Source organism: Oryzias melastigma, linkage group LG19, assembly GCF_002922805.2.
Source record: "Oryzias melastigma strain HK-1 linkage group LG19, ASM292280v2, whole genome shotgun sequence".
NCBI classification, from domain to species: domain Eukaryota; kingdom Metazoa; phylum Chordata; class Actinopteri; order Beloniformes; family Adrianichthyidae; genus Oryzias; species Oryzias melastigma.
Genome location: NC_050530.1, coordinates 5586109 through 5604287, shown reverse-complemented (window position 1 = coordinate 5604287; position 18179 = coordinate 5586109). Strand labels below are relative to the sequence as shown.

At 46.9% G+C, this 18179-nt stretch overlaps 1 protein-coding gene and 1 long non-coding RNA gene across 4 annotated transcripts in view; one reads left to right on the top strand and one right to left on the bottom strand.

Moving 5' to 3' along the window:
* Positions 1-833: 833 nt before the first annotated feature.
* On the bottom strand, positions 834-3728 carry LOC112141360. Of its 2 annotated transcripts, none has more exons than XR_002918367.2 (3): positions 3482-3728; positions 3170-3437; positions 834-1707 (listed from the first exon to the last, which is right to left on the bottom strand). It is a non-coding gene; the product is annotated as an uncharacterized LOC112141360 (long non-coding RNA). The 2 variants fall into 2 exon arrangements; XR_002918366.2 differs by having other exon boundaries at positions 3170-3413; positions 3482-3726.
* pemt (phosphatidylethanolamine N-methyltransferase) overlaps positions 3192-18179 on the top strand; it is a 28569-nt gene continuing 13581 nt past the window's right edge. For both annotated transcript variants that reach the window (XM_024264481.2, XM_024264480.2), the window contains exons 1-3: positions 3192-3322; positions 5599-5706; positions 17853-17968. In XM_024264481.2, coding sequence (XP_024120249.1) covers positions 3263-3322; positions 5599-5706; positions 17853-17968 — 284 coding nt within the window. In that variant the 5' untranslated portion in view covers positions 3192-3262. The remainder of the gene's footprint in view (positions 3323-5598; positions 5707-17852; positions 17969-18179) is intronic.

Sequence of the window (18179 nt, the reverse complement as noted above, 5' to 3'; positions counted from 1 at the left end):
ATGAAATATAAATGAGGGACAACACTAATCTGTTTGTTTAATTTATTCATGTTTTAAATGTCTTATAAAAGTATCGGATCGGGACTCGTTATCGGCAGATACACAAAATCAAATGACTCGGAATTGGATCGGGCCCAAAAAAACCTGATCGGGATCCTGATCAAACCCGGCAGACTAGTTCCCTCCAGAACCCGCCCCCTCCATTGATTGTACATGAGAACTGGACTGACTGATGGATGTTATCCATAGAAAATGAAGTCAATTCGCCATTTACCCGATGCGAATGCTACCATTTTGGAGCCAGACGTCTTCAGTGAGCAGTGATTGGTCCGAGCTGGTCTGAGTCATTGTTTCTATGGAAACCACTCTCACCAATCAAGAAGGAGCTTGTTGGCAGACCAAAGTCTTACCACTAAAACTGGACTACATGAAATCTGTCAAACATTTTGAATGTAGAACTGGGGACCAGCAGGCTCCACCTACTTTTATCTGAGGCATCTGATTGGTCAGTTTATAATTTTCAACAGAAAATTATTATAAAATTCAGATTATCAGTCAGATGTTAAAAAGTATTAGATGCAGAATGTTTATTCTGAAAAAAGAATGATTGAAAACAGCTGGTCGTTTCTCTACAGAAGTCTATGTATTCTACTTCCTGTTTGAAATCCCAGGGGGGCGGGGCCACTCAGTCCAGTTCCCTTTATACAGTCAAAGGTTGACCTTAGCTTGCCCCCACCAGAACCTGCAAACCAAAAGAGGGCAGTGATCCAGTGGATTCGATCATCCTGGAGGATTATTAATGATGGACTGAAGATCCACAAACTCTGGACTGATCAGGTTTATGTTTTTTTATTATGACAACATAAAATGTGTTTTTTTGTGTTATTGTGATGAGTTTGATGATCATTAACATGGAAACACAACCTGGGATAGAAGATTTGAAAAGAAAATCTTTTGTCTGAGCAGCTTCATAAACAGCAGATGCTTTGACATGCTGTGCACATGAACGCGCACGTGCGCTGGCTGTTTACAGTGACTGTCGGGCAGAGTGTTTTCATGAGAGTCATCTTTGATCAGAACATCACATTATTTGTGATCAGTGTGATGATTCAGAGCTCGGGGGGTCCACAGAAAGCAGCTCCTTCTCTGGTCATCAGTGACTCCTGCTCTGATGACTCTCCTCCTCCGAGAAGGTTGTGGAAGGAGGTTCAGCTCACCTGCACAAACGATCCTGATCGTTCCATAGACATGGAATCGGTAAAGAGAAAACAATGTGGTTCAAATTCAGTCTATGATGAAGCGTCCTCATCATCCGTCTGCTCCAGAATCACCGTCTGCTCCAGAATCACCGTCTGCTCCAGAATCACCGTCTGCTCCAGAATCACCGTCTGCTTCAACATCCCGTCTGCTCCAGAATCAACGTCTGCTCCAGCATCATCCATCTGCTTCAACATTCCGTCTGCTCCAGCATCATCCGTCTGCTCCAGCATCATCCATCTGCTTCAACATTCCGTCTGCTCCAGAATCACCGCCTGCTCCAGCATCATCCGTCTGCTCCAGAATCACCGTCTGCTCCAGAATCACCGTCTGCTCCAGGATCACCGTCTGCTTCAACATCCCATCTGCTCCAGCATCATCCGTCTGCTCCAGAATCACCGTCTGCTCCAGCATCATCCGTCTGCTCAGTTTGTTGCTGATTATTGCTACCTTTGTGGAGAAATTGAGTGTTGGTGTTAGACTGGGGGCGGAGCTTGCAGCACAGACTCTTCCTGGAGGGAGCTGCTGGCATCGATCTGACATCAGCACGTTTCTACCCGCTCGTTTTCGTGGGTATGGGAGGGGCTGCTGCAGACAGTGCAGGTTTTTACAGGATTACTCTTAAATGCATGAACGGATCAAAATAGTGCTTTGAGGTTCTTTATAGTGAGGAAGAACAGTAGAATGCATCTAAAACCTCAAAAAGTAGAATTTTCATGGTAGGGCCGCTTTAAATCAGAAGATTTTGATTGAAGTTCGAAAAACCTTTAAGCAGAAAAAATAAACTTTGAAGAAACTTTTTATTTCTGAAAAGTTGTAGGATTCTTGTGTCTCAGACAAATTCTGGTATGATTTTTTTGACAACACAGTGACTGACAGCTACAGGACGGCACAGGAGGAGCAGCTCTGATGAATAAGCTTCACTTCTGCAACATTTATGCAACATTGCAGCAATGCAGACATGCTTTAATAAGCTGCTGCTGCCACAGTTCTCTCTTATAGACAACAATGTTCTGCATTTGTATCTGAAAGGATGAAGCTGAGCTGAAGCTGAACGAACAGCTTCATCCTCTCCCTGCATGAGCTGCTCAGATCAGCTGCAGAAATGCTCAGTCAGGGAGCTGGGAGGTTTCGGTCCATCTGCCCTCCACGGGGGGCGTCTGATTAACGGACCGACTCCAAAACAGCCTTCAGTGTGTGAGTGGGGGGGGGGGGACCAAAGTGTAAATATGTTCTGTAGATGATAACGGTTTTGTAAGAGGAAGCACAGACCAGCATGAAAGCTGAGCAGCATGTTATGAGACGATGACAGACCAGAGAGTGGACTAGAAACACAAACACTGGAATAAATACGATAATAAGATACAGCACAAATACAAAAACATCTTATAGACTGAAATAATTATGTTCATAGATGATTATAACAGCGGTTAAAAGAAGTGCAATGGAAAAAAAAATCTAAAACCAGGAGGGGTGCACAAAATAAATTATAAAAAGTAAAAATAAATATATTTTTCTCTTCTTCAACAGTGATTATCAAAACTATTTTGAATTTGTGGTAAAATGTTGAAAAATTTGAGAAGTAAAAAAACTAAAACCTTTCTTTTTTTATTTATTAAAAATATTACTGCATATATATTAACCACATTACCCATAATGCAATGTGATTATTACAGTCGAGCTTCGAAGAAAAAATATTAGCGTTATTACATAAAGACCTTCTATGCTCAGGATTTAAATAAAACATATCCAGAACAATGTTGGAACTACATTACCCATGATGCATTGTAAGATGACTTCAGTCGACCTTATGGAAGTCTGTTCATTTTTGTAATGTTGGTTTATTATGTAAAGGCGTTCTTCTATCATCTCTACTTAAATAAAACATAGAGCAATGACGGAACAACATTACCCAGAATGCAGCACGCGGGGTTCATAGTTCACAGTGACGTGTCCAGGCTTTCCGGGTCTCTTTCTGACCTTTTGAACGTTCCGCCGCACGCGGATGTGTGAGCGCGTGCCTCTGGACTGCTGCGGGGGGTTAGGGAACGTGGACCTGTCGAAGGTAAAACCGAAGTGTTCACCTGCGACACCGAACCGAACCCAGTCGAGTGTTTGGGTCTGTCCGGATCCGGAACAGCAGCGGGAATCTTCCCCTAAAAATAAAAGCCCGACAGAGTCTGTAGACGAACGTGAAGAACCGGTTCTGAACAGACGTTCACACCTGTTCACGTGACTGTCCTCGCGCGCTTAGCTCACGCGGGTGTTTGTTGACATCTGTGTTTAGGTACGAATCCACAGCAACTCAGTGTTAGTTTTCCTTTCACTGAAGTTTAGAAAATATCGCAATTCTCTAAATAAATACAAACGTTATGATCCTTCAAAATAAAACATAGAATCCTTCAAAATAAAACACCATCATTCTAAAAACAAACAAACAAAAAAAAAACAGGGTCCTTCAAAGTAAAAAAGCTTATTTCGGTTTAAAATGTGACTTTTATTTTGATGTTTTCACCAAAACAAATTAAATAAACATAACGAGTTTAGAAAAAGAGAAACATGATCAGACGATAAATCAGTTTAAATACAAAACAAATGAAATGTTGTGGTGAATAAAAACATCTGCAGATGCAGAGAAAAATGAAATCTGTTTTGTTTCAAACAATCACAACAAAAATGAAGTTAATAAAAATATGTGTTTAATATACAGAATTATAGAACCAGGATATTTAGTCATGAACTGAAGCTAAGAATGAAAACTTATTTCACAGAAAATAATAACAACAAAGTGTGTCTGATAATCAGATCTTTAAATATCCGAACATGTTCCTGTAAATAATCTGTTTATATCTCCAATAACATCTGAAATAGACGTCTGTCATTGGATGAAGATGCTTTCATTGAACTGAGACAGATGGATGAGGGAAGTCCTGCTGGGCTGCAGGTGGAGGTGTGCATGTCTGCAGTGACACGCACCGTGAACATCTCCACCTCTCAGGTGTTCAGCTCCCGTCCGCCTCATGTTCTGGTTTCTGACCCGTGAAGAAGAACCCCTGTGGTTCTTAACTGAGCTGGCTCCACTCTTTCAAAAAGGTTTTATCTGGAAGGAAAACTGTTTTTGCTTGTTGGAAACCCAACGTGGTCCATCTAAAGCTTTTGTTTTGAAAGGCAGTAGAACTGCTTGAACTTCCTCTGTCTGGTGCAGAAACAGACGAGACTTCCTGGTCTCTTAGAGCAGCTTCAGGAACCATGTCTGTGAGAAGTGATGATGAGTGGATCAGATGAAGATGAGTGGATCAGATGAAGATGAGTGGATCAGATAAAGATGAGTAGATCAGATGAAGATGAGCGGATTAGATAAAGATGAGTGGATCAGATAAAGATGAGTGGATCAGATGAAGATGAGTAGATCAGGTAAAGATGAGTAGATCAGGTGAAGATGAGTAGATCAGATAAAGATGAGTAGATGAGGTAAAGATGAGTAGATCTGATAAAGATGAGTAGATCAGATAAAGATGAGTAGATCAGGTAAAGATGAGTAGATCAGGTGAAGATGAGTAGATCAGATAAAGATGAGTAGATGAGGTAAAGATGAGTGGATCAGGTAAAGATGAGTGGATCAGGTAAAGATGAGTGGATCAAGTAAAGATGAGTGGATCAGATGAGGATGAGTGGATCAGATAATGATGAGTAGATCAGATAAAGATGACTGGATCAGATAAAGATGAGTAGATCAGATGAAGATGAGTAGATCAGATCAAGATGAGTGGATCAGATCAAGATGAGTGGATCAGGTAAAGATGAGCGGATTAGGTAAAGATGAGTGCATCAGATAATGATGACTGGATCAGATCAAGATAAGTGGATCAGATCAAGATGAGCGGATCAGATAAAGATGAGTGGATCAGATGGGGATGAGTGGATCAGATGAAAATGAGTGGATCAGATAAAGATAAGTGGATCGGATCAAGATAAGTGGATCGAATAAAGATGAGTGGATCAGGTAAAGATTAGTGGATCAGATAAAGATGAATGGATCAGATAAAGATGAGTGGATCAGATAAAGATGAGTGGATCAGATGAAGATAAGTGTATCAGATAAAGATAAGTGGATCAGATCAAGATAAGTGGATCAGATAAAGATGAGCGGATAAGGTAAAGATTAGTGGATCAGGTAAAGATGAATGGATCAGATAAAGATGACTGGATCTTTCATCCCAGATAACATTTGTTCTGGAGCTGCTGACCATCAGATCTAAATTGTTCTGATCCACCTGATCAGGACTAGCAGAAGCGCGGCGACGAGCCGCTCAGCCGCTGATGAGCGCTCTTTTCTTCCAGATGGACGTCAGCCTGGTTGAAGACTTCCTGCGACACGTCAACCTTACAGACCCTAGCTTCTGCCTCGCGGTGGCCGCCATCGCCTTCAACCCTCTGTTCTGGAACACGGTGAGATCCTCACAGGGTTCATTGTTCTGGCAGTGAGGTCACAGCAGGACACCTTCACTGATCCCAGCAGGTTCCCTTTGACCCGCTCTGAGCCGGGTCCGGGGTCCACAGGCCGTCACCAAAACTAAGTCTGCTTCAGAGACCTGCAGAGGAAACAAAGAAAGTGAGCATTTGGGTGACGCCGCTGGAGAACGGCGCGGCGCCCCCTCGAGCGCGCCGCAGCGTTACTTCAAACGCGCTGCCACGTTACAGTCTGATCAGATGCACGTGAGAAGCGCGTTCAGCGGTATTTAAAATAAATAACCATCCTAACAAGTGAACAGCTGGATCTTTTTCTGTTTGAAAACACGACCAGGTCCTTTCTAGTTTGTCTCGCGCTCCTCAGACGGCTGCGTCTAATTCAGGCTGAAGCTGAATTAGTTGCAACTTAGAATTTATAAGCTACAATCACAACAGTGAAATAAAGAAAAACGAACGTTAAACAAACAAAAAGTCCAAACACATAACCTCAGAGTGAAATCTATTTCTACAGAGTAAATCCTCATCTAAAAATGTCGACAGCATGCTCCTCTTGTTGTTTTAAACTGCTGCATCGGTACATTCCATTGAGGAAAACAACAGTAGGACAATGATTGGTACATTGTTGAATTGTAAAGTAGGTGTTAAAAGGTCTTCACGGACCCATTGATGAAGTCTGCTCCCATTGGCTACCCGTCATCTGTCAATCAAACCCCCCAGACGGTCGACGTCAGACCCACAAACGCTTATTGAGCCATCTGATTGGTCAATTTATAACTCTAATAACTTGTGATAATGGAAAAAAATCTTTAAAAAAATTAGGATTATTAAAAAGAAGTTAATCAGAAAGCAGCAGAGGAAGAATGATTATTCTGACATATAAAATGACTGAGAAATAACTGTCTGTTTCTCAATGGAAGTCAATGGGACTTTGGCCTTTTTGGAACCCAGTGGTACTTCCTATATGGAACATGAAGGAGGGGGGCTTGCTCAGTCCAGTTCTTATATACAGTCTACGGTTTAACCTTTAACCCTTCAGACAGAAACAAACAGGAAGTGAAACCAGCTGAAGGAGAGAAACAGCATCTGGACCAAGCTGGCGTCTGTCTTTGCTCAGCTGTCAGACGGCGTACCAGCTTTCTGTCTGATAACTAAATCAAAGCTTTTGCTTTGATCTGGATCCTGCGTCCAGACGCGTGTGTTGCATAACCCGGTTCTGCGGTCCTGTGACTCTGCAGCGACGTCACCAGGAAAGCTGTGGAAGGTTCCTGACCGGATCCGAGCGTTTTTTTCTGCTCGACTGCCGGTGTTCGTCTGTTTGATCCTGATTTTAAAACCATAGTTTCGCTTTAACACAAAGAACAAAGGAACTGCACCCTGGTTTATGCCCCGCCCCCCCATGCAGAAATCATGTGTTTGTGAGGATGAGGCTTCCCGGTTCTGGGAAAGTAGGTCGGCCCTTATGTAACCCAGAGAATGCTTGAATTTAGCCAGTAAAATGAGGACGACTTTGTTTACAGAGCAGACTCACACCACCACACCACCACCTCCGTGTCTGAGCTTTGAGTACTGAGGATCTGGTTCCTGATCAGAACTTCAGCCCAGAGGTTTACAGGACCCTACAGATGTCCCTCAGCTGGAAACTGATCCGTTTGTCATGACCTCTGACCCTAATTCTGACCTTTGACCTGAACTCTAAACTCTGACTTGAACTCTGGCCTTAACTCTGACCTCTAACCTTAACTCTGACCTCTGACCTGAACTCTGACCTCTAACCTTAACTCTGACCTTTGACCTGAACTCTGACCTCTAACCTTAACTCTGACCTTTGACCTGAACTCTGACCTCTGACCTGAACTCTGACTTGAACTCTGGCCTTAACTCTGACCTCTAACCTTAACTCTGACCTCTAACCTTAACTCTGACCTGTACTCTGACCTTTGACCTGAACTCTGACCTCTAACCTGAACTCTGACCTGTACTCTGACCTTTGACCTGAACTCTGACCTCTGACCTGAACTCTGATCTCTGACCTGAACTCTGACCTCAGAGTCCTCTTCATGCTCCTGACCCGTTTCGGTCACGTTGATGGTTCCCTGGCGGTGTTCCTGACCAGCCCCCGTTCTGCTCCACTTTGGCCCCCCCGATGCTTCCCGGCGTTCCTCCTATCCTCGTCTGTAATGACCTCTTGAGCGGCGATGATGGCCGTTGGAGATGTTGGCTGAGATTGGAGGCACTCGTGGGCTGAACTGATGGACGAGTGACTCAGTCCATCATTACACCGACACGGTCCAGCCTTTCACCGCATTCGCTGATGTAACAGGACACTTGGCCCCGCACGTGATCCCAAACGGCGCTCCGGGCTTTGTGTGGAAGATGAGCTGTAATGGCGGTAATGAGGGCTGATGGAGCAGAAAGCAGCAGTACTGAAGGAACGTTCTGATCATATGATCATGTGATCACTTCTAAGAATGGTCAGAAAAGGATCAGATCCGGGAACGTTCCCACAAACTTCCGTAAACACGTCTTCGTTCAGAGGATCAGAGTTCTAGTTTCACGGATCCTTCTGGAAAATCCCCCTTCAGTTTGTCCTGCACGATCCTCTCTTCTCATCAGCAGACGGTAAGCCACGCCCCCTTTACCCCCCCTCCACTAACCCTCTGGCAACAGTCCCATACCATGATTCCTCCCCCACCACCAACGTCGCTGTCGTCCATATCTGATCCAGACCTGCTACCTGCAGTCGTTCCGGATCCCTCTGAGCATCCTGAGAACTTTTCTTCTGCTTCTTCCTTCTGAGGCTGTAGTTTCTGTGAAGCGTCAGCTGCAGCAGAGCTTCAGCTTCACAGAAAGAGGCGGAGCTTCAATCAGCGTCCGCCGCTCAGACGGCGGTCAGGAACACAAACGCAGGTGGAGCCGTCGTTTCTGCGGCGCCCACGGCGCTCCGGAGTGAAAACACGTCTTTAACCCTGCAGAGCCCGAAAGGACGAGCGGGGAAGAGCCGTCTGCACTCATCATCATCATTTCTGATCCTCACCTTCCTCACATGATGGACAGCAACGACCTCTGAGGGAAGAACGACCACAAAGACGCTTCTGCAGATCTGGACTCCAGAGAACCTCACAGGAGGAGAAACGAGGAGAATGTTAGGAGAACAGGAGAGACTCAGAGGAAGATGGAAAGCTGAGCAGAGGTCACAGAGTTCAGGTCAGAGGTCAGGTTTAGGTCAGAGGTCACAGAGTTCAGGTCAGAGGTCAGGTTCAGGTCAGAAGTCAGGTTCAGGTCAGAAGTCACAGAGTTCAGGTCAGAGGTCACAGAGTTCAGGTCAGAGGTCACAGAGTTCAGGTCAGAGGTCATGGTTCAGGTCAGAGGTCAGGTTCAGGTCAGAAGTCACAGAGTTCAGGTCAGAAGTCACAGAGTTCAGGTCAGAGGTCATGGTTCAGGTCAGAGGTCGAGTTCAGGTCAGAGGTCACAGAGTTCAGGTCAGAGGTCATGGTTTAGGTCAGAGGTCAGGTTCAGGTCAGAGGTCACAGAGTTCAGGTCAGAAGTCACAGAGTTCAGGTCAGAGGTCATGGTCCAGGTCAGAGGTCACAGAGTTCAGGTCAGAGGTCACAGAGTTCAGGTCAGAGGTCATGGTTCAGGTCAGAGGTCAGGTTCAGGTCAGAAGTCACAGAGTTCAGGTCAGAAGTCACAGAGTTCAGGTCAGAAACTGCTGCTGAATGACGTCCTTTTGGCAGATACTGCTGATCTATGCATTACTGAAGTTCTGGTTCCTGCTTTGGGTAGTTGTCCTTTGGTGACCCGGTTTGACCCGGTACCATATGAAGCCGTGTTCTGTTATTGTCATTAGATAGGCGTATACTTGTATAGTTCTTTCTACCCTCCTTCGAGGGCCCAAAGCGCTTCACAGTCACAGACCCATTCACCCATTCACACACTGGTGGCTCTGCTGTCCAACACTGGCGCCAACCTCTCACCAGAGGACATTCGGGGTTCAGTGTCATGCCCAAGGACACTTCAACACATGGGGGGGGCAAGGCAGGAGTCGAACCCCCTCACTTCTGATCAGGAGGCGACCGCCCTACCACTGCACCACGGCCGCCCCATTATTTGTATTTTTCTGTTGTTTTCCTAAAAACGAAGTCGAGCCGCTCAGACAGAACAGAGGAATTTGACTTCCGGGTTGAAGCGAGCTCTAAAACTAAACTGGACCAGCCAGGCTGTTTGGTGCCGGTCCGGACCGTGAGGACTTCATCATGAGACCTGCTCTGATGAAGCTGGATCACACTCTGAGTCCTCCTGCAGCTGCTGGACCTGCAGACAGAACATGCCGTCTGACGGTTCTGGAGAGTTCAGTCTGGTTTAGGTTTGGCTTCATGAGCCTGGACCGTGATGGGGACCTGGACCAGGACCTGAGACTGGGACTGGAGTCGGTCTTTGGGACTTTTGGGACTCCTGTCTTCTGGACAGACTGCTGAGTCAGCCGTCCGTTTCTCTGCTATCGATCCTCCCAGCAGCAGATTGTTTCATTAGAGAATTGTTTCACATCCTGACATCAAAGTGCAGTCATCCTCCTGCAGTCACCCGCCTGCAGTCATCCTCCTGCAGTCACCCGCCTGCAGTCATCCGCCTGCAGCATCTGCTTGCAGTCATCCGCCTGCAGCATCTGTCTGCAGTCATCCGACTGCAGTCACCCTCCTGCAGCATCTGCCTGCAGTCATCCGCCTCCAGTCATCCGCCTGCAGTCATCCGCCTGCAGTCACCCTCCTGCAGCATCTGCCTGCAGTCATCCGCCTGCAGTCACCCTCCTGCAGCATCTACCTGCAGTCATCCGCCTGCAGTCACCCTCCTGCAGCATCTACCTGCAGTCATCCGCCTGCAGTCATCCGCCTGCAGTCACCCTCCTGCAGCATCCGCCTGCAGTCATCCGCCTGCAGTCACCCTCCTGCAGCATCCGCCTGCAGTCATCCGCCTGCAGTCATCCGCCTGCAGTCATCCACCTGAAGGACGTGACAGGACTTCAGCTGCTGCTCCGAGCTCTCTGTGGTCCTCCTCTCTTCTGCTCCCTTTCTGCCTCCTGCTGCTCCTCCCTTCACCATCTCCTCCTTTCACCATGTCCTCCTGCTCGTCATTGCTGCTGTTGTCACGGCAACATGAATGACAGTGATGCTGCTTTCCCTCCAAACTCAGCAGTGAGTCCTTCGTCTTTTCAACCGCTGCGGATCTGGGTCCTCTGAGCTTCTGGAGCGCTGATCTGCACAGGTCTGATCTACGCAGATCTGATCCACACAAATCTGATCCTCACAGATCTGACCCCTACAGATCTGATCCCCAAAGACCTGATATGCACAAATCTGATCCTCACAGATCTAATCCACACATATCTTATCCACACAGATCTGATCCTCACAGATTTCATCCACACAGATCTAATCCAGGCATATCTGATCCTCACAGATCTAATACACTCATATCTGATCCTCACAGATCTAATCCACTCATATCTGATCCTCACAGATCTAATCCACACATATCTGATCCTGACTGATCTAATCCACTCATATCTGATCCTCACAGATCTAATCCACTCATATCTGATCCTCACAGATCTAATCCACACATATCTGATCCACACAGATCTAATCCACACATATCTGATCCTGACTGATCTGATCCACTCATATCTGATCCTCACAGATCTAACTCTCCTCCATGCTTGCGTGATGATAAAGAGAATTCTGAAAAATTCTAGATTTCATATTGATCATATTTTTATTTGATCTTAAATATTCTGAATTATTTGTCTTATCTGAATTTGAGTCTAATTTTTTTTTACTTTTGCAAAAACACTTGATAGTTTTATTTTGAAAATATGAAGCTTTACTTTGTAGATTAGTTGACTTCCTGTGACAGAAGCTCATTTAGTTTGAGTTTATATTCTGAACATCCAGCATCATTCTGCATTTATGAGGTGAAATGAAGCAGAAAACCCCAGGATCAGGCAGATCCAGTGAGAGGATCAATCAAAGATTTATTTTGATCATGAAATGACTGAACTTCCTTTAAACAGAAGTTCTGCAGAGAGCAGATCTCAGCATCAGTTTACAGTCAGCAGATGTGTTGAATCCTCTCTGGATCAGAGTGCAGCTTCATTCACTCCTCCTGCACTCGGCGGTCAGCCTCACAGCGCTCCACCTGCACCGCCCGCCCACCTGTGGAGAGTTGCTGTGTTGTCATGGTAACACATCCTGGTGAAGTCTGTTAGCAGAGGGAGCAGAATCCCGCAGGTCTATACCAAACATTTGCCTCTCCTGTGGTTTGGACCCCTCTGACTCTGTTACCGAGGTAACGGGCACGTTCAGTCGTCTCGGTTGAGCGGCGTCCGTCACGGCGGCGGTCGCTTTGACATGTGGCCTGTGGTGGTGGTGGGAGGACGGCGATGTCTTCCTCTCTTCATGAAGCTGCATCAGGTCCGGTCATGCTGACCCGGACCTGCAGGATCGGGATCACAGCGTTCCGTCAGCGCTCACATGCGGCGTGGTCGGACGCTGCACCAGCCTGGCACAGCGGGATCGAGCCCGGCCCGTCGTCTGAAGATCTCAGGAAGTTCTCATGAGAAATTCAGTTTGGTAGAAACTTCTTAATTCATCACGTTCAGCAGTGATGATCCTTCATTCAGTGAATAAATCATGGACTATTCAGCTCCGCCCCTTTCTGATCATCCACCTGCAGACTAATAGATCCATGAACGTCTTTGTCTCCTCGTCTGAGCTGGAAAACCAGTTCTGTAAACCTCTGCCTGACTGCAGCAGAGTGCTGGACGCTCAACATGATTGGCTGTAACTAGTAGTTCAAACACCTTTTCATCAGCGTGTGATGAGGTTCTCAGTTTATGCAAACGTTCAGAGAAACACAACAATTACATTTAAAATGGATGTACAAAATGTTTGACAACATGTCCAACATGTTTGTGTGCAAAGACACAATCGTGGAATGAAGATTATTAGTTGTATGATCATTGAGATCATTTTGACAGACATGATAAAACTATTTAATGATCAAAGTAAGTCAAAAGTGAGACAGAAGAGATTTGAACGTCATGAATTGGTTTGTGTCCAGAAGGATTTGCTATTGAATGAAATGAACATGAAGCTCACCAGGTTGAGTCGACATGACTAAATGTTGAGGAGGTTTCACTAACTTTGAGAAGTTCAATTCTGTTGTGAGAAACGCACCAAAACGATGGAGAAAAACGACTTCTTCAGATAGAGAAATGTCTCTGAAAGTCTTCGACCAGTCTACAAACAGTGAAAGCAAAAATGTATAAAAAGTGCAGCAGAAAAAAGGGGGAGTGGTTTAGTGAAACATATGCAGTAATCATACAGTCAGTCCTGCTTTGTTAAACGGACCTCAGTGACGGTCAAAGGCTGTGATGACAGCGACTGATTCATTTGCAGAATGACGGAGGCAGAGCGTCTTCATGAGGACGGTCGGCCATGTGGGGCTGCGTTTGTCTCCACAGCTGGACGTTCGGAGCATCTGCGGGACGTCTGCAGGGCGTCTGTGGAGCATCTATATGGGGCGTCTGCAGAGCATCTATGGGGTGGCTACGGTGCTCTTGCGGAGCTTCTGCGGGACACCTTTGGAGCGTCTGCGATGCGTCTGCGATGCGTCTGTGATGCGTCTGCGGGACGTCTGCGGGGCGTCTGTGGAGCATCTATGGGGCGGCTGCAGTGTTCCTGCGGAACATTTGTGGAACGTCTGTCAAGTGTCAATGGGACGTCCGCGGGGCGTCACTGCTCGTGTCCAGAGCGCCGCCGCTGCTCGTGTCCACAGTGACGCTGCTGCTCGTGTCCACAGCATGGATGGATGATGGATGATGGATGATGGATGATGGATGGATGAATGTTGAATGAATGATGGATGATGGATGATGGATGATAGATGGATGATAGATGGATGATGAAAGATGAATGATAGATGGATGATGGATGGATGATGTATGATGGATGGATGATGTATGATGGATGGATGATGAAGGGATGATGGATGATAGATTAATGATGGATGATGGATGAATGTTGAATGGATGATGGATGGATGATGGATTAATGATGGATGATGGATGGATGATAGATGATGGATGAATGTTGAATGGGTGATGGATGATGGATGGATGATGAAAGATGAATGAATGATGGATGATGTCTGAATGATGGATGAATGATGGATGATAGATGAATGATGGATGATGGATGATGGATGAATGATAGATGATGGATGAATGATGGATGATGGACGGATGATGTATGATGGATGAATGATGGATGATGGATGAATGATGGATGATGGATGATGGATGGATGAATGATGGATGAATGATGGATGACGGATGAATGATGGATGATGGATGGATGATGGATAGCTGATTGATGATGAAGGGATGATGGATGATGGATGATGGATTAATGATGGATGATGGATGAATGTTGAATGAATGATGGATGATGAATCAATGATGGATGAATGATGGATGATGGATGGATGGATGATGAAAGATGAATGATAGATGGATGATGGATGGATGATGGATGGATAGATGGATGGATGATAGATGAATGATGGATGATGGATGGATGATGGATGAATGATGGATGGATGATAGATGGATGATGGATGAATGTTGAATGAATGATGGATGAATGATGGATGGATGATGGATGAATGAATGATGGATGATGGATGGATGATGGATGGATGAATTTTGAATGAATGATGGATGATGGATGATGGATGGATGAATGATAGATGATGAAAGATGAATGATAGATGGATGATGGATGGATGATGTATGATGGATGGATGATGAAGGGATAATGGATGATGGATGGATGATGGATTAATGATGGATGAATGATGGATGGTGGATGGATGATGGATGGATGATGAAAGATGAATGATAGATGGATGATGGATGAATGATGAATGGATAGACGGACGGATGATGGATGAATGTTGGATGATGGATGGATAATGGATAAATGATGGATGGATGATAGATGAATGATGGATGAATGATGGATGGATGATGGATGAATGATGGATGAATGATGGATGATGGATGGATGATGGATAGATGATGGATGAATGATGGATGGATGATGGATGAATGATGAATGGATGATGGATGAATGATGGATGAATGATGGATGATGGATGAATGATGGATGATGGATGGATAGACGATCAATCGTTTCCCATCTCAGACGGTGATAGAGTTTACATTAATACATCCTAAAGAAACTTGATCATAAAACCCAGTCGGTTCTGATCCGTTTCCTCATGCTGGGACTCGTTCTGCAGGAGTCACGTTGGATCTTTAGAGCGTGAAAGTTTGGTCTAAACGGCTGATGGTTTCTGTCTGCAGTGGGCCCAGAGCGGCGCCCTGGGGAACGCCGTGCTCCTCCTACAGTCGTGGAGAACAGTGACTTCTGCATGGTTCTGCAGCATCATCAGTGTCAGTGTTTTGGTCCTCTGTCCTCAGATGACACCAGCTGTTTCAGAACAGGAGAGCTTCAGAAAAGGAACTTTCTGAGGACACTCCGTCTCTGCGAGGAGTTCCTGCTTCCCGCTTCAGTCCACGGAGGGAAACAGACGTCTGTCTTGATTTACGGGGATCCTCTGATGCTGTGGCGCCGCCGTGGTCGTCCACGCCGTCGTCTGAGCCGGTCGTCCTGAGCTGTGTAACGGCCGGATCAGCTGCTGATCAGGTGGACGGTTCCAGCGTGGAGACGTTCCCCCTCCAGGGTTCAGAATCAACACACTTTATGAGGCTGCTCGCATTTTGCTGTTACATAAACGCTACATTGGGCCCTATTGTGTTCTTTTGGAGTTCTAACCCGGCAGCTGTGCGGTCTGATTGTGTGAAGGAGCTCCTCTCGTTCGCCGGGCGCCGCTCCTCCTCTGCACCGGGCTAATTCCAGCTGCTGATTGGTTTGATCACATCCTCAGCAGTATTTTTAGCCTCACATCCATCATCCACTCTGATGGCAGCGTGCAGCTCTGGGTCGGATCCGTCTGGTTCTGACAGAAGGTATTGGCGTAAATGGATAACGGATGGAGGCAACTTCTCCATCAGAGCACCGCCGTGCTTCAGGATGATCCGTCTGCTAATGAACCTCTCGCTAACAGGAGGTGTGAGTTCTCCTCAGGTCCGCTTTGTTCTGCAGAACCATCCGAGGATGCATGTCCTGCAGGTCGCTGCAGCAGGTGTGAGGTTGGCTGACTCACCGTGACAAGAGGGTGCAGCCTCGTTATTTTAGGAACATGTGAGCAGAGAGTATTTTGATGCTGATGGAAATTTTAGACGGAACGGAAGTTTCTGGAATGAAGGCGGAGCCAGTCTGACTGCTAGCTTCAGCTGGAGAACACGCGTTAGCTATTCAGTCAACATTTCCTCCCAGAGGTCAGTCTGTACGGTTCCAGGTCACAATGGTGGTCTCAGTCTGGCTCCTCCCAGTCTGGCTCCTCCCAGTCTGGATCCTCCCAGTCCGGCTCCTCCCAGTCCGGCTCCTCCCAGTCCGGATCCTCCCAGTCTGGATCCTCCCAGTCTGGCTCCTCCCAGTCTGGATCCTCCCAGTCCGGATCCTCCCAGTCCGGCTCCTCCCAGTCCGGATCCTCCCAGTCCGCCTCCACCCAGTCCGGCTCCTCCCAGTCCGGATCCTCCCAGTCCGGATCCTCCCAGTCCGGCTCCTCCCAGTCCGGATCCTCCCAGTCCGGCTCCTCCCAGTCCGGCTCCTCCCAGTCCGGATCCTCCCAGTCTGGCTCCTCCCAGTCCGGCTCCTCCCAGTCCGGATCCTCCCAGTCTGGCTCCTCCCAGTCCGGCTCCTCCCTGTCTGGCTCCTTCCAGTTCGGCTCCTCCCAGTCTGGCTCCTCCCAGTACGGCTCCTCCCAGTCCGTTCTCCCTCCGTAGAAGTCGTGAGTGTGAATGTTCTCCACCAGCATTGGGCATTATGCCCTGTTTTTACTGTCTGACACTATTAAATGATGAAAGAAGGGAATTGTTGACTGTATCTGAAAACTGGACTGATTGGCCCCTCCCCCCTGACGTTCCAAACAGGAAGTACAGCAGAACCCCATAGACTTGTAGAAACAAACATCTGTTCTCAGTCATTGTGGTGGTCAGAATCAACATTCTTTCTCTGATTCCTCCGTAACATTTTATTGATAATCTTCTTTTTCATATTATTCTCTAATTCAAGTTATAAACTGACCAATCAGATGTCTCAGTAAAGGTAGGTGGAGCCTGCTGGCCTCCATGTCCAACGTTTGACAGACATGTAGCCCACTTTCAAGAGGTAGGGGTGTGGTCTTCCAACCAGCTGACTCCTGATTGGTCAGAGTGCTTTCCATAGAAACTTGGACCAATCACAGCTCACTGATGCCGTCTGGTTCCAACATGGTGGCGTCCGTATCAAGAAAAATGGCAGCTCAAAGTGAACCATTTCTGGGGGGTCCCACTCACCTGTCATGTGGTCGATGGCGTTAACAGAGACGGACGCTCTAGAGCTGACGGCGTGTGTCATATACTGCAGGCTGCCTGTAGAGGGCGGCGTGTGCTGAAGCGAGCAGTAATGTGGGTCAGGGATTCATGTGGTGACGACTTATGCAACACAAACGAACAAATGAAAGCCGCACTGTCCTCCGCGCCTGCAGTCTTCTCTGCTTCATCGACACAAACATTTCTGAGCACAAGGGAGCCTCAGTTTACATGCAGACTCATCTGACTCTTATGCAACAGAACCCTTTCATCAGTTTGGATTCAGATCCTGCAGATCTCGCTCTGTACTGCAGAACCGGAAAAGTGAAGCTCCACGTCTGCAGAAAGTTCTGTTTGGCTGCTACGTTTGGTACCGGATGGTCTGTAGTCTCTGCTGGTTCCTGAAACCGATCAGAGCTTCTGCATCCGGATCACGTAGCATCTGGACCTGATTCTGTAGGAACGTGTCCTTGTGGTCCTCTCTGGTTCTGGTGTGTTTCAATAATAATGGTGGTGAATCCTCGCTGCTTTACGGATCACCTCCACCTTTAAAGTGAAGCTCCTCCCCTTTTCTGCTGTGGCTCTGCAGGTGGCGAGGTGGGAGCATCGGACCCGGGGGCTCTCCCGGCTGGTGGGCAGTCCGTCTCTGGCCTGTTACTGTCTGGCCTTCGTCATCCTGCTGCTCAACGTTTACCGCAGCCACAGGTAGGACCGGTCTCTGATTGGCTGAAGGATCAGTTGATCAGCAGGGATTGGAGCGCTGCAGCTGGAAGTGATGCTGCTCCCTGTGGAGCTCGACTAGACAGGCTGAACTCTGATTGGATAAAAACTGTCATGATCTTCTGTCAGCCAATGGACGGTTGAAAAGTTACTATATGTTAAAGATTTTGTGTTTAAGTGTCACAGACGACGCTTC